The 15,312-nt window shown below is 54.2% G+C and overlaps 1 protein-coding gene across 12 annotated transcripts in view; it reads right to left on the bottom strand.

Annotated features, from left to right (window-relative positions):
- Positions 1 to 15,312, bottom strand: part of ZNF423 (zinc finger protein 423) — a 364,477-nt gene that overhangs the window by 137,712 nt on the left and 211,453 nt on the right. For all 12 annotated transcript variants that reach the window (XM_005591872.4, XM_065537122.1, XM_065537121.2 and 9 more), the window contains one exon: positions 6,547 to 9,761. In XM_005591872.4, coding sequence (XP_005591929.1) covers positions 6,547 to 9,761 — 3,215 coding nt within the window. The remainder of the gene's footprint in view (positions 1 to 6,546; positions 9,762 to 15,312) is intronic.

Consider the following 15,312-nt stretch of genomic DNA (forward strand, 5'->3'; position numbering starts at 1 on the left):
CAGGCCCAACCCTCAACGATGCAGCCAGATGATCCACCAGGGAGCTTAACCGTCTCAGCTCCCACCTCCCTCTTTATAATTCTGAAATGCTATGATGAGTTCTTGCAGGGTGCACATTTTTCTTTCCTTTTACTTTTAACCTATCTGTGTCTTTATATTTATAGTCCAGGCCCTGTAGATAGCATTCAATTAAGTCTTGCTTTTTCATTTGCATCAATCTGACAATCTCTACCTTTGGATTGAAATTTTAACTCCATTTATACTTAGTGTAATTGTCAATACGGTTGATTTTAAATCCCACCATCTTTTGAATTAATTTCTATTTTATCCTACCTGTTCTCTGTTCCTATTTTCCCCTTTCCACCCACATCCACAATTCCCTAAGTAACTACAGGCCTTTGCCTGTCTGGTTGCTCTACGTGCAACACCCCCTCCATCCTTGACTCAGTTCAAATGTCATCTCTTCTGAGAAGCCTTCTCTTTTCACCCAGAATGGGTCCAGGATCCCCTCCACACCCCTGCACTTATGCTAAAGGACCCTAGGTAATTAACACATTGTTGTGTCATGGCAGATTGGCTCATCTGCTCCCTTCTTGCACCATGAGCACCCAGAGGGCCAGGAATGTGTTTTGTCTACCTTTGAGGCTGCACAGGCACATGAAGTGCTTAACAAGCCTTTGCTGAACACATAAAGTTGCAGAATAACATATGCGGAGGAGTGTATTCAGGCAGAAGTGACAAAGAGAACCAAAGATGACTTCAGTGTCCTGGGCCCACACCACCCTAACACAGGCCTGACCTAGGGTCAGCACATAATAATTATTTCACTTTTATTATGATTATTATCGGTGCTAAGAAAGTGCTTCTTGAACAAATGAATGAATGAAGAAACAACTAGAGAAACTGGTGCTGGATGCTTCAGGCTCCAGGACCTGCTCTGACAAAACCAGGGGCCTTTCCCACAGTGTTTCAGAAGACTTGGGGTATCTGCTGTGACCTGGGGCCCAGACACAGGCACTCTGCATGGAAAGGCCCTGGGAAGAGTTAGGTAAGTCAGGGGCAGGGTGGAGGGGAAGACAGGGCTGGGGAGTCCGGCCTTACCACAGACAAAGGAAGATGTCCAGGCCACAAGGAGACTACAGGGCCTGAGGTCTTCTCAGGGGATGCAGCCCAGAGTACCTATCTCAGGTCAACTCCAGGGCGATGGTCATGGAGAGGAACCACCTCGAGCGTCTCCAGCATCAAAACCATGCCTTCTGCTCACATGTGCCCCCACCCACTCTGCTTGGCAAGGTGCAAAACCCTTGGTGGTTGAATGAATGAATGGAATGAGTGAATTAATGAATGAAGCACACCCCAGGAAGGGAAGCTTCATCACAAGGAAGCCCATGGGAGGCCTGCTGGACAAGTCACACCCAGGCCTGTAGGTGGGTGGATGGGAGAAAGGGGTTGGCACCAAGCCGCAGCGATGGCTGGGGACAGAAGACCATGTCCTCCCTCCAAAGATGGGGATTTGCTTGGGTACAAGTCTCTGGAGGTTGCAGTCGTGACTGGTCCAGAGACGTGCAGGGAACAGTCCATGATCGCAGTGACTTGGTTGATCTTCCCAGGGGCTGGTGAATAAAGGGAGCTCACTGTGCTTGGAAAATACATCCCCAGGGGCTTGGGCAGTAAGACAGGCTGCCCCCAAATGCCTCTCTGCCACCCTTTGGTAATAGGAAGAAAACTACCCAATAACTGAGCCCCTCCTGGTGGGGCACTGGGCTTCAGAGGGTTCAGAGGGTTCCCAAGGGAGGGGCTAGGGGAAGGGCTGACCCCTCACACACACACAAGACACACACACAGATGTGCAAGCACATATGTGTGCATTCACATGCTCACCCTCACCCCAACTCACCAGCAACACACAAGACCTTCGCAGACACACCCACGACCCCTACACACAGCAACCTGTAACACAGATACACACGTGCAACCCCCAGAGAAGCAGGGCCATCCACACGGGTGAACAAGGCCACACAGATGGACATGTCTACACTCATCCAGAGACCCTGCCTTCAGCTCACTCACCACAACCCCAGTCCACACACCGGTACTCCCAAATACACCCACAGACGTGCACATAGCTTCTGACACAAGTGCACACACGGACCCATCCCCACACGTACCACACTCTCATGTACACACATGTAGACTCATAAGTGCACACATGTGCACTGACACATAGGCACATACACATACAGGCTCACCAGCCCCCAAACCCTCCAAGCATGGCTGGACTCCAGTCCTCACCCCAGCATCTATTCCTGGTCTGTCCCCACTCTCAACCCCCCTGGAGACCCCTTCCTCCTGGAGCTTCAGCCCCCACTAGGCGACATAATTACAGAAACATAGAACTTGGCACTCAAAGCACCTCCCCTGCCATAAGCCCCTTCCCTGGGGCCCAGCCCAGGAGAACTAGAGCTGAGTTCCAGGGCCTGTGGCCAGGGTGCCTCCCCCAACACGGCCCTGAGCAACTGCAGAGGGAGGCCCCGGGCAGGAAGAAACACTTGAGAATGGCGGAGACAAGAGAGGGAGGGCAGGGAAGAAATGGCTGAGCCCTTCAAGACAGGAAGGAGAGAAGGAAAAGCCAGCCAGAGCTGCTAAATTTCCATGATCGTGACCACTGCCAACGTTCACTGAGCACCTGCCATCTGTGGGCAGCATTTATGCTAAATACTCACAAACTCTCTGCAAGCTCCACTCTAGGGATGGGGTAAGTGGAGTTTCAAGAGGCTGTATCACTTGGTCAGAGCCTCTTGCTGGTGAGTGGGAGGACAGCAAACACTTCGATGCCCACTGTCTGAGCTGCCATTCTCAGCTCCGTGTTTCAGACCTCCTGTCAAGCCTGGTCTAGGTAACAGGAAGCTAGTGAGATCTGGACAGGCCCTCTAACCTGGATATCTGTTTACTTGGCTGTAAAATGGGTATGAGAACACCTGGCCTGCCCCACCCAGCAGAGAAAGGCACCATGGGGATCTGTGGGATAGATGGATGGTCAGGGTCTGCCTGTGCTGGTCTCGACTTGGGGTGATGTTGTCATTACCCATAAACAGAGGCGGAGATGGAACTTCAATGTTTCATGCTCCAGCCGACAGCAGCCTCGGCCCCACGGGAACCCAGTCCTCTGAGAGCTGGTTGCTGTGGATACACTCCCGAGGGTCCCAGCCTGCCAGCCCCCAAGCCCCAGTGAAACCCCCAGAGTCTGTTCTTACATGAGTGGGTCCTCAGGGAGGGAAGGGGTGGGCTAACTGACATCTGGGCCCCTGCCCCCAGGTGTGCCCACGCAGGGGGCAAGGCCCCAGAGAATGCCGCCTTGGCTAGGGAGGCACCTGGGCTTTGTCTAGCTCCTTTCTGCAACAGCCCATCTCCCCGGGCCTCTAGGCAGGCAGAACCATGATTTTCAGCTCATCCCTGCTCACACGAGACCCGAAGGCAGGGAGAGGAAGGCCTGGGGGCCTCCAGGAAACACGCTCCCCTCGAGTTTCAGTCCCTGCACAGCCGTGCACAGCTGTGCATCCTTGGGTATATGGCATCTCCTATCTGAGCTGGCCCCTCTTTGCCAAAACACAGGCCACAGCAAGGTTCCTGGGTTGTTGCCACAGAGATGAGCTAAAAGTTGGTGCCCAGCAGAGCGCCTCTCACATAGTAGGGGTTTTCACAAAGTGGTGCTTGATGCTGGATGCAGAGCACTCCAGGGAGGCTCACACAGCCCAAGGCTTTGGAGGCTCTAGAAACAGCTCCTTGGCCATCAGAAAACCCAGCACCATGGTGGGCAGTGCCAGAAAGGGAGGGGTGATCCAGGTTGAGGGGCACCCAGGAGAAGCGGGCATAGTGACCCAGCCCAGCTGCACTGCCCCACAGCATGAGCACAGCTGTGACCACCCGGGACCCCACCACCGCTGGGCTCTCCCTTCTTGTAGCCAGGATGCGTTGCAGAGCTGTTGGGTGGACTGTTGGTCAAGACCAGGGGCTGTGGTGCAGATGCTGCCTGTCTGGGTTCAAGTCCCCTCTCAGCTCTGGAAAGCTGGGGGCTTGAGACAAGCGACATCATTGTGTTATGCCTCAGTTTCCTCACTTACAACATGAAATATTGTAAGGATTAAATAGAAAGTGCTTGGCAAGTCCTTACTCCTCAACGAGTGTGGATTGCTATAGTAAAAGGAAAAAATACCAGCGGCATGCACTATATGCACTTAATTTACACATTTAATCCTCAGAGCAAAACACTGAGGTCAGCATGATAGTCACGATGGTTCACAACCGATGGGGAACAGGCAGTGACCAATCAGAGCAGATAATGGTTAGAAAAGCAGAGAGGCCCCCAATTCCTCCCCGGATGCAGAGATGTCAGCCCAGGAGAGATTCTATTACTATTCCATTATGATCACTATTCATTACCACTGCCACTACCTCTGGCTTCGTAGTGGAGCACAGAGGCCCGGAGAGGTCAAATTACCGCTGGGTCACGGGAAAAGGAGATTTTAGCCCAGGCCACCTGACTCCAGGACCCAAACATTCCCTGAGAGCACCTACGCCCCCTAGAAAGGCTGACGGGGACAGAGCGGGGCAGCAGAAACCAGTACCCATGCTCAGCCCCCTGGAGGGAGTCCTCCTGGAGCCCTGTTTAGAACCCTGGCTCAGCCAAACGGTCCTGAGAGGGTGGGGTATTGCTATAGCCCCTACAAAGAGCTCTCCACTCCAGAGAGGACTTCGAGGAGAGGCCCCAGGCCCCAGCCAGACATGCAGCTCTGTTCTTTTCTTTCTTTCTTTTTCTTTTTTTTTTTTTTTTTTTTGGAGACGGAATCTCCCTCTGTCACCCAGGCTAGAATGCAGTGGTGCGATCTTGGCTCACTGCAACCTCTGCTTCCTGGGTTAAAGCAATTCTCCTGCCTCAGCCTCCTGAGTATCTGGGACTACATGCATGTGCCACTATGCCCAGGTAATTTTTTTGGATTTTTAGTAGAGACGGAGTTTCACCATGTTGGCCAGGATGGTGTCGATCTCCTGACCTTGTGATCCACCTGTCTTGGCCTCCCAAAGTGCTGGGATTACAGGCGTGAGCCACCGTACCCGGCTTTTCTTTTTTTAAGAGACAGGGTCCCACTCTGCCACCCAGGCTAGAATGCAATGGTGTGATCGTAGCTCACTGCAGCCTTGATCTTCCAGGCTCAAAAAGTGCTGGGACTATAGGTGTGAGCCACAACGCCTGGCCTCGCTATTTTCACCCAAGTGCTCCTCTCTTCAGGCAGATATCCATGGACGGGTCCCCTGGCCCTCTGGGCTCCCGTGGGCCTGTGTGTAACACCAGAAGGCAGGGTCAGCAGGCGCTGAGGCCCCTTCCACTGTGGGGTGTTCCCTTCGCTCTCTCTGGCCCTCGTCTCTCTCCCTCTGCCCTCCTCACCCCCTCAAAATCACAGGGTCCCAGGAAAAACACCCTCAGCAAACACTCCTGTGTCCCAGCAGGCGCCTGTGGCACATGGCCCTTCCCCAAACCCTGCCTCCCGGCCAATGGTGCCAGCAGCGGTCCTCGAGGGAAAGGTACTCCCGAGAGCCACCTCGGTCTGGAAACAGACAACACAGACTCAGTGGGAATCCCAGGCCTGTGCTGTCTGACACCCAAGGGCCACGCAGACTCCAGGCCCACCACTGGGTGCCCCTCAGGCCCTGTACTCAAGGCCTGTGTGGGCCCATCTGCAGCCTAGACTTCTCCACAGCTCATTGAAAGCCACTTACTATGGGCCTGTGGCTCCCTCTGGTCCACATGTCCCAAGTCAGGGTCCATTTCTGGTTCTCTTTGGCTCCCAGGCACCTCCAAACATAACGGGTGCTCAGGGAAAAATTGATGAAGGAATCAATCAGTCATTAACAATAACAGCAATTGAAACCACGTCGAAGGGCCTTCCACATACCAGCAACTGCACTAACAGAAATGATGCCGCTGGTGATAAGAGTACCAGCTGGTGATGACAACCAGCACCACTGAGCCCTGAGTGCCAGGCGCTCGGTCCCTTGTGTGTGTGTGATCTCTATGAACTGTCAAAAGAATCCCAGATCTAAGGCCCAGAAAAGTCAGTGACTTGCCTAAGGAGACCCAATAAACAAATGAGTATGTCTACCCCAGCTCATCAACAAAGACACCAGCCACCACCCATAATGCCCTCACTGTGCATCAGCCACTATGCCAGGCACGTTACCTGAATGATGTCATCAGCCTCTCACAACAATTCTCTGAGGCTGGGACAATTATTACTCCCATTTTACAGATTAGCACTTGACAAATGAGGCCCAGAGAGATAAATAACATGAGCCCATCACGTGGTTGGAAAAGCAATGGCAATGCTGAGGTTTAAACTCAAGGAGTCTACAGCACAGCAGTTGTGTCTCGCCCACTGCATGATAGTGCCGCTTCTCGGAAACACGGCACTCAGGGTACGTGGCTCCTGTGGGGACCAGAGGAGCCCCAAGGAGAGGAGCAGGGAGCAGGATGAGGTGGGCTGCACTTACCCGGGGCACTGGCGACGTCTGGGTGGCTTTCCGGGGCCCACTGGTCTCCGGCGTGAGGTCACGGTGGTCCACCTGCATGTGGCTCTCCAGGTCTTCGGCACTCTCGAACTTGACACTGCACTCGGGGCAGCGGAGGCCGGCACAGGGCCGGTCGGCGGGCTCGGGCGGGACCAGGCCACCCACCTGTCCATTGGCGCTGCGGGCCATGCAGCCGGCGCAGAGGCCATAGGGCAGCCCATTGACGTCGAGCTTCACCAGGTCCTGCTTGCTGCGGAACTCCTTGAGGCACAGGGCGCACTTGTAGAGCTTCTGCAGTCCCTGGCCATTCGGGGAGGATGCCGCCGAGCTGCCTGCCAGCTTCTGCATATGGAAGGTGCCGTGGATCTTGAGCTCGAGCGTGGAGGTGACTGTCTGCATGCAGACCACACAGCGGAAGCCCGTGAGCGAGTTGCGCAGGTCGGGGTGCATCTGGCAGTGCTCAATAAACTCCTCCTCGCTCTGCAGGGGCATCTTGCAGATGCGACAGGTGCCCGTGTCCAGGCTCTTGCTGTGGGTCACCTTGTGCTCAGTGAGCGTCAGCAGCGAAGGGAAACGCTCACCACAGATGGGACACATGTAGTGCTTGGCAGGGCCCCGGTGCGTCTGCAGGTGCTCTCGTAGCCCGTTCTCCGAGAAGAAAGTCCGTGAGCAAACGTTGCATTTGTGGCTGCCCTTGATAAACTCAGCCTTCTTGCGTGAGCCATCATCCTCGCCCGGCCGGATGTTGTGGTCCCGCAGCCGGTGGTTCTGCAGCAGCACCTCCATGGTGTAGGCCGCCCCACAGATGTCGCAGCCGTACATGGGCTCCGATGCGTCCACGTCATCCTCGCTGGCCTCGTGGCTGTTAGGCGCCTCAGGGTTCTTAAGCAGCATGCCCTGTAGGTCAGCAGGCTCAGCTTTCTTGGTGGCCGTGGGGGGCACCCCGTTGGCCGTGCCGTTCTCAGTTGCAGCATCAAACACACAGTGCTTCTCCCGCAGGTGCTTCTCCAGCAGGATGATGGCGTGGAAGGCCTTGCTGCAGAATTTGCAGTTATACTTCTTGCTGTGTGTGGTGATATGGCACTGCAGCTCCACCTCGGTGCTGAAGGTCTCCCCACAGAAGATGCACTTGTGAGCCTTGGCTGGGTTGCCCAGGTGGCTGTGTTTGACGTGCACCTGCAGGTCAGCCTCCTTGCGGAAGTCCCAGTTGCAGGCCGTGCAGCGGTACATCTTCTTCTCATTGCTGTGCTTCACTGCCAAGTGCACCTGGATAGACACCTTGGAGTCGAAGACCTCCTGACACAGGGTACAGTGATACAGCACGAAGGTGTGCATGTCCAGCAGGTGCTTCTGCAGGTCATCCACCGAGGAAAATTGCTTGTCGCAGCTCTCGCACACATAGTGGGTCGACGTGGTCATATAATGCACCGTCAGGTGCTGCAGGAGGGACTCCTGGGAGTCAAAGTCCTCTTTGCACTGGGGGCACGCCTGCTTCCGCAGCAGCAGCTCCAGGTGCAGCTTCAGGTGGGTCTGGAAGCTCTCAAAGTTGGAGAACTTGAGGTCGCACTGATTGCAAGGATACTCGCCATTGGAGATGGAGTTGGCGCTTGCTGAGAGCCGCTGCCGCTTCGGGGAAGACACTTCCACGTCGGATGAGACTGGGCTCTGCTCAGCCTTGGACTTCTTGCTGTGGGCCAGTGGAATGTTCTTGTGGTTCTCCTTGATGTGCTTGGTGAGCTTCAGGATGGAGCCAAAGATGGGGGAGTTGGTGCAGTAGGGGCAGGAATAGACCTCCATGAAGGACTGTGTGGGCTGCACCACCGGAGACTCTAGTTTGGCACTGCCCACACTGCAGTGGGCCTGCTGGATGTGCTCGGTGAGGGAGGACTCAGTGAGGAAACCCATGGAGCACTGGTTGCAGAAGAAGGCGTTATTGCCGTCGGAGGGGTTGGTATTGGGGCCGCAGTGGGAGACACGGATGTGCTCCTGCAGGCTATTGATGTCGGCGAACATCTCGGGGCAGTAGTTGCAGTGGAAGGCGGAGATGTTGCCAAACTGCATCATGGGGTAGGCATGGTTCTTGTGCAGCTTGCGAACGTGCTCATTGAGGTTATAGAGGGTGGGCATGGAGTCCAGGCAGATCTGACACGTGTGGCTCTGCTGGGGCTTGTCTGCGTGGATGGTCTTCAGGTGGATCTCCAGCACGGCCAGGCTGTTAAAGTCCCGCTTGGAACAATAGGGGCAGCTATAGACCACCTTGGTCCAGCCCTGCCCGTCATCCCGCATCTTCTTCTGCCCCCGCAGCGGCTTCAAGGTGGAGTCCGGTGTGGAGCCGCGTTCCACAGAGGCGCTGGAGTCAGGCGTGGCGCTACTCATGGAGGCCACGCTGCCCAGTACGGGGTCGGGACTGACGCTGTGGTTGCTGGAGTCGGGCTGCCGGTGGCTGTCCAGGTGGCAGTAGACACCTTCCACCGAGGAGAACTGCTCAGGGCACATGGGGCACTTGTGTTTCTGGTTGGCGTGGGCTTGGTGGATATGGGTGAGCAGCGTGTTCTCGTCGACGAAGACCTCGGGGCAGTGGATACACTGCAGGTCCGCCTTCTCGGACAGCTGTGGGTGGCGGGTGAGCACGTGCTTCTCCAGCTCCTCCGTCTGGCTGAAGGTGTCCTCGCAGTAGTCGCACATGAAGTCGTCCTTCTTGGCTTCCTTCTCTGACTTGGCCAGATGCTCCTTGTTCTTTTTGTGGGCCTGCATGTGGCTCTGCAGCGAGCTGGTGGAGGAGAAGCCACGCTTGCACACAGTGCACTTGAAGGGCTTGCTGGAGCTGTGGGTCTTCAGGTGGATCTTGAGGTGGTCGCTGCGGGAGAAGGCTGCCTCGCACTCGTGGCAGTGGTACTTCTTGTCGCCCGTATGCAGCTTGATGTGCCGGTCGCGGCTCCTCTTGTGCTTGAAGAGGCGGCTGCAGTAGGTACACTTGAACGGCAGCTTGTCGCTGTGGATCTGCTCGTGCCTCTTCAAGTAGCTCAGGCGGATGAAGGACTTGTCGCAGAACTGGCAAGGGTACGGCAGGCCTGTGCCCCCTTCCTCCTCACCGAGGCCGAGGTCACAACCATCTCCGATCATCTGCGTGGGTGACGCAACATCCTTGCTGGAGGGAGACGAGGCCACCCAGGAGAGTTGTGGGTCGTCATCACCATCTGCAGGGGAAGGCAGAGAGGATATTAGAGGCAATTCCCAGGGCTGCCGAGAAACAAGGACAGAGCCAGCTTCTCGACAGCGCACGGGCTGAGGCTGTGCAGCTGGCCAACGGCTGCGGGGGGCTGTGGGGAGGGGCAGGGGCCGGAAGCAAGTGGACACCGGGGCCTTCCTGTCTGCAGAGGGCATGCCAGAGGGGCGGCAGATAACGAAGGGGGAGCGCCTTTTCCCTTAACAACACTTGCCTGGACCTGGCAGGACGTGGTACCCCCCATCAGAGGGGAGGCTCTCGGCCACTTTCCTGATAGGGAAAGGCGGGGCAGCCTGGACAAAGTCACTGAAAACAAACTCACAGACCATCAGTCCTATAGGCCAAAAGGAGGACAAGTCCTGTCACTTGATCCACACCTGGGAGTCAACTCCCCTCAAATCCCTAATCCCGGAGGGAAGGAAATCCCACTGGTCCTTATGAACACAGACAAAATTTTGCAACAACAACAAAGATTCCCTTATCAGATTGGCCATAGCATGCACCATTCTCTGGGGATGGGTGGACTGATGAAGCTGGAAGCTGCTGCTTCAGGTAGTAGACAAGACATAGGAGGTGTGAAATCACAGGGCCCGAGACAGCAGATTCCAGTGCTCAGGCGGGAAGTGAGCCTAGGGCACTGAAGAGGCATCTGTGGGTTTCCCGGTGCAGGCCATCCTGAGACCCTTGTTTTCTTTGTTTCCACTGCACCCCTGGATTCGCCCCAATCCCACCCAGGACCAAGAGAAATGGAGAGATGGTGAGTGAGTGGAGGAAGAATGAGGACGTGGACGACCACAGAGCTCAGACCCAGGCAGACCCTTAACTCCACTGCAAAGGCAAGGAAGAGGCAATCCTTGCACAGACTCCGGCGCGTCCCACCCTCCCTGGGGACAGCCCCCGCAACCCCCTCATTTGCTGGCCCGCCCAGCCTCAGAGGAAAACTAAACAAACCTAAGGGTAGACCGTTTCTGGGAAAACAAAGGCACACAGGACACAGTGAATAAAGCCAGAGACATTCCCTGACGGGGGCCGAGCAGAGCCAGCCCGGGCAGGGAGTGAGTTCCAAGGCTCAAGTTTCTCTTCGGCTGGATTTAAAACTTAATAATGAATGAAACAGACCACAGGCTGCTGCGGGCAGGGGAGAGACAAACAAAAGCTCAGATTCGGCTGCGCTGACCTTGCTCTTGTAACCCCGAGGAAATAAACCACTGCCCCCGCCTCTCCAGCCGCCAGCCAGCCCGGCTGAGTCTTCAGAAGAGCCTCACAGACGTAACCCAGACGTAACCTTGGCCCAGAGGCAGCCCAGACCTTCAGAAAGGGATGGGGCAGGCGCACCATGCTCCCAGCACGGGTGAACACTGGCACACACATGCGCGTACACACACGCCCACCTACATACACACACAACACCCACCATCACACACATTCATTCGCACCATCACTCCCACACACTACACTATCACTCACAAACTTAAATATACATGCACACACTCATGTACACACATTCACCTGCAGACGCGTGTGCACGTGCACACACACACAGACACACACACACACCACAGACCTGTGATTTCCCTACAAGGCTCTCCACACAAGCTGCCTCTGCTGTCCCAGGCTGATCCCAAGACTTAAAGAGACAACAAGGGCTGACTGGAGGGTCTTGAGGGGTTCCTCACAGCTGGGGCTGAGCCTGGTCCTAGGCCCCGCTCCCACCCCCTACCCCCCACAGCGCTGACCGTGTGAAGATCCACCTGACCCCCCTGGCACCATTGGCACAGCTCAACCCTGATGCATGCAGCTCTCTGAAGCTTGCAGTTCTCCAAAGCTCCTGGCTCCAAGGCTCCCGGCAGCCAACCCACCTCTGAAGCCTGGCTCCCCAGCCCAGCTCAAGGGGCCTCCCGGAACGCCCTCCCAGAGCACCAGCACCTTCTCCCCTGGGGGCCTCACATGACGGGTTCGGCAGACGGGAAGGACGCAGCAGTCACGGCCAGCTCCCCAGATGACATGCAGTGGGAGGCGCCCCAGCCCCTGCCTGCCAATTCCCAGCTCTTGCCAGCTGGGCTCTGTGGGGCACAGACAAAAGGGACCCCAGAAAGGAGATAGCTGGGGCCAGGGGACCTGCTTGGCCCCCGCTCCAGGCCAGGTTGGACTGGCTTCTTATTATTTTGATGTCTTTGCTCAGACTCACTCAAGCTGCCACTGAGTCCTTCCCGTGTGCCCAGCACTCTGCTAAGTGCTTTCTCGCAACTGCAAATGAGTGGCCAGGGCCACTCCCACTGGACAGACGAGGAAACCGAGGCACAGTCTCAGAGACTTGCTCTGGGAAATGACAGTGCCAGAGACTGATGCCAGGACTGTCCACATTCAGTCCCCTCAATCATGACGTGGGCCTGGACCAGCTTCTGGGGGTCAAACAGTCAAGTAAGACCACTCCTGCGTGGGTCAGAAGGGGAGAGGGCTCACGTGTAAAGACTTCAGGGTCCTCAGACCTTGATCTCCTTGGAGCCTGCCTCATGAGGAGGACTGGGGCTGGTCCATGATTTGCATTTCTGGAAGGGGCTCATCAGGGCTCAGAGAGACCCACGAGCTCACTGGAGCCCACCCAGCAACTGATGTGTGGAGAATTCTCAACAACTGGGCAGGTGAAACCACTATCACTCTTGTCCCAAGGACAAGCCTGAACAGATATTTCTGCCAGGGTTCATTTGCTCCTAAACCTTTCGAACCACCTGAGGACCAGAGGACACTCACTCAGAGCCAGAGCCCTCTCGCCCCTCTGTGAATTCATCCATGCCCTCAGTATTCCTCTTAACCACTCACTTTATGCATCTGAAAAAAGGGAACCACTGGGAGGAGTGGACGAGAAAAATTAATGGGAATAAGCACTATTATGTCACTGACATGAAATGTCCAGAATAAGGCGCATCTTAGACAGAAGGCAGGTTAGCAGCTGTCTGAGGCTGGAGGTGGGAGCAGTGAGTGGCTGCACAGGTGACAGGGATCCTTCTGACATGATGGAAATGGTCTAAAACTAGACTGTGAGTGAAGACTGCAAAGCTCTGTAAACTTACCAAAGACCGGCTGAGTTGCTCACTTCAAACAAGTGAGTTTTATGGTATGCAAATTATACTTCAATAAAGTTGTTAAACAGAAGCACTATTTTGCCAATAATAAGAATTAGTACTAATTAGTACCACAAGTGCTAACAATACTAACAGCTCCATTTATTGAGAACGTCCCACGTGCCAGCACTGTGCTAAGTACGTCTATTATCGCAATTAATTTCTATTCATCCTCACAACAACCACATCTGGCTGTCTGTAGTAACGTTCCCATTTCTGAGATGAGGAAGTGGGGTTCAGGGAGGTGAGGAACTGGCCACCAGTACCAAGCCAGATGCCCCACTAGTGTCTGGCCAAACTGTATCTTGTAGGAGTACAGAACCTGGTCCCCAGGCCCATCAGTCATTCACCCAGTAGGCTTTGGAAAGGAGAATCTTAACCTGCCCGGCGCCAGAGTACCCAAGTGTCATTGCAGGCTGGCTGCTTGGCTTTATTTTTCTGCAAACAAGTTTCGAAACTAAAGCAAAGCATATTATTCTGGGAGCAACAAACTGAGCCACTGCTGAGATTATAATCATCTGAATTGAAATGAAAATAAGGCTCCTTAAATTGAAAAGGCCCAATCAGGGAAAATGGGCATGTTGACATATAAAGTCCCAAACTCAGATTGCCCTGTTTAAAGTCTCTTATTCAAAGAACATTCAACCTCGTCTGCTGCCATCCCACCCCCTCCAAATGCATTTTGCTTTGGGGGCGCTTAGCTCAGCGCTCTAGAATCACGCTAGAGAGATAAGCTGGGGCCAAAGCTCGGGATGTATCTATAGGGGCATCAGCAGAGAAAAAGGTTCTTTTTTCTATTTTTTTGTTTGTTTGTTTTGGTAGGAGGGATGGAGTCTCGCCCTGTGGCCCAGGCTGAAGTGCAGTGGCGTGATCTTGGCTCACTACAACCTCCGCCTCCTGGGTTCAAGCAATTCTCCTTCCTCATCCTCTAGAGTAGCTGGGATTACAGGCACACGCCACCATGCACGGTTAATTTTTGTATTTTTAGTAGAGACGGGGTTTCACCATGTTGGCCAGGTTGGTCTCAAACTCCTGACCTCAAGTGATCCACCTGCCCCAGCCTCCCAAAGTGCTGGGATTACAGGCGTGAGCCACCGTGCATGGCCTGAGGTTCTCTTCTCTTAAAGCAACGACACTTTCCTCATGCTGGATGCTGGACTCCACACACACACCTGCAACTGTGACCAAGGCAATCCCAGAGTCCTTTCCAACATGAACATTCCAGAACTCAGGGAGAAGGTGGGTTCAAGGAAAGTCCTGTTCAGCCGCTACATTTTTATTTTCAAGTAAATACTTGCATTGATTTTGCTGTGTGCCAGGCATTCTTCTAAAAGTTTATGTGTACTCACTCATTCAATCCTCTCAATAGGCTGAGTTAGGTACTGTTATAATTTCCATTTACAAATGAGAAAACCAGGGCACAGAGAGGCTGAGTGACTTGTCCAGTTCCACATACCCGGCAGGCAGCAAAGTCAGGATGCGAACCCCCGTGAGTCCTGTTCAGTCAGTGTTTTCACCCACAAGGCTTCACTACACCCCCAACCCCTCATTACCCGCTTTGGGAGGAGAAGCATGAGAAAATCAAGTGGGAAGTACAATGACTAATGCCAGACCCACGCTTCTCCCCAACCCCCAGAGTAAATGCAATCAAAGAACCATAACAAAAATGAGTTTAACACACACGCACACACACACACACACGCAAGATGGAGATTAAAGTCATTTAAAAGTGACTAATACTGCAAAAAGGACAAATAGGAAAAGGGTTATATGAGGTTTTTGCTGTCTGCTGCAGGAAGAGAAAGAAAACAAGCAAAAAAGAGGAGAGAATTTTTAATAAAAATTCAATTAAGTAGAAAAAAGAACATCAACTGGGCTTCAGAACACGTCAGCAGCAGAAAGAGCCAGGTGATTCCCAAGTTCATGTTGTCACACTTGGTGACCAGCACGGAGCAGGACATGAATTCAGCAGGCTGATGCTATAGTGTGTAAAACTGCCTCGGACACACCTCACCTAGGCAGAGCAGTGCAAGCGGCCACCCAGAATGGCTGGGAACCACAGCTCACAGCTCCTCTGTCACAAAGAATCAAAGTCAGGGCTGCTGGAGAAGGTGCTCAGGCCTAGACAGGAGAGTGACCCACAGACTCACAGGAGTGGGCTGAAAGGGGAACCTTCCTGCAATGGGGGGCACAGATGGAGGAGGAAGTGAACTGTCATCGAAGCTATGCAAGAGACCCTAAAAAGAACACTAGGGGGACTCTCTGCATTGAGTTATGGGGGAAGACAGCTGAGCCCAGGAAGTTCCAGGTGACTAGAACATTCCTGAGCTGGGCAGTTCCATCTGTGTGAATAAAAATGATCATCCAGCTGGGTACGGTGGTTCATGCCTATAATCCCTG

The sequence above is a fragment of the Macaca fascicularis genome, chromosome 20, assembly GCF_037993035.2.
Source record: "Macaca fascicularis isolate 582-1 chromosome 20, T2T-MFA8v1.1".
NCBI classification, from domain to species: domain Eukaryota; kingdom Metazoa; phylum Chordata; class Mammalia; order Primates; family Cercopithecidae; genus Macaca; species Macaca fascicularis.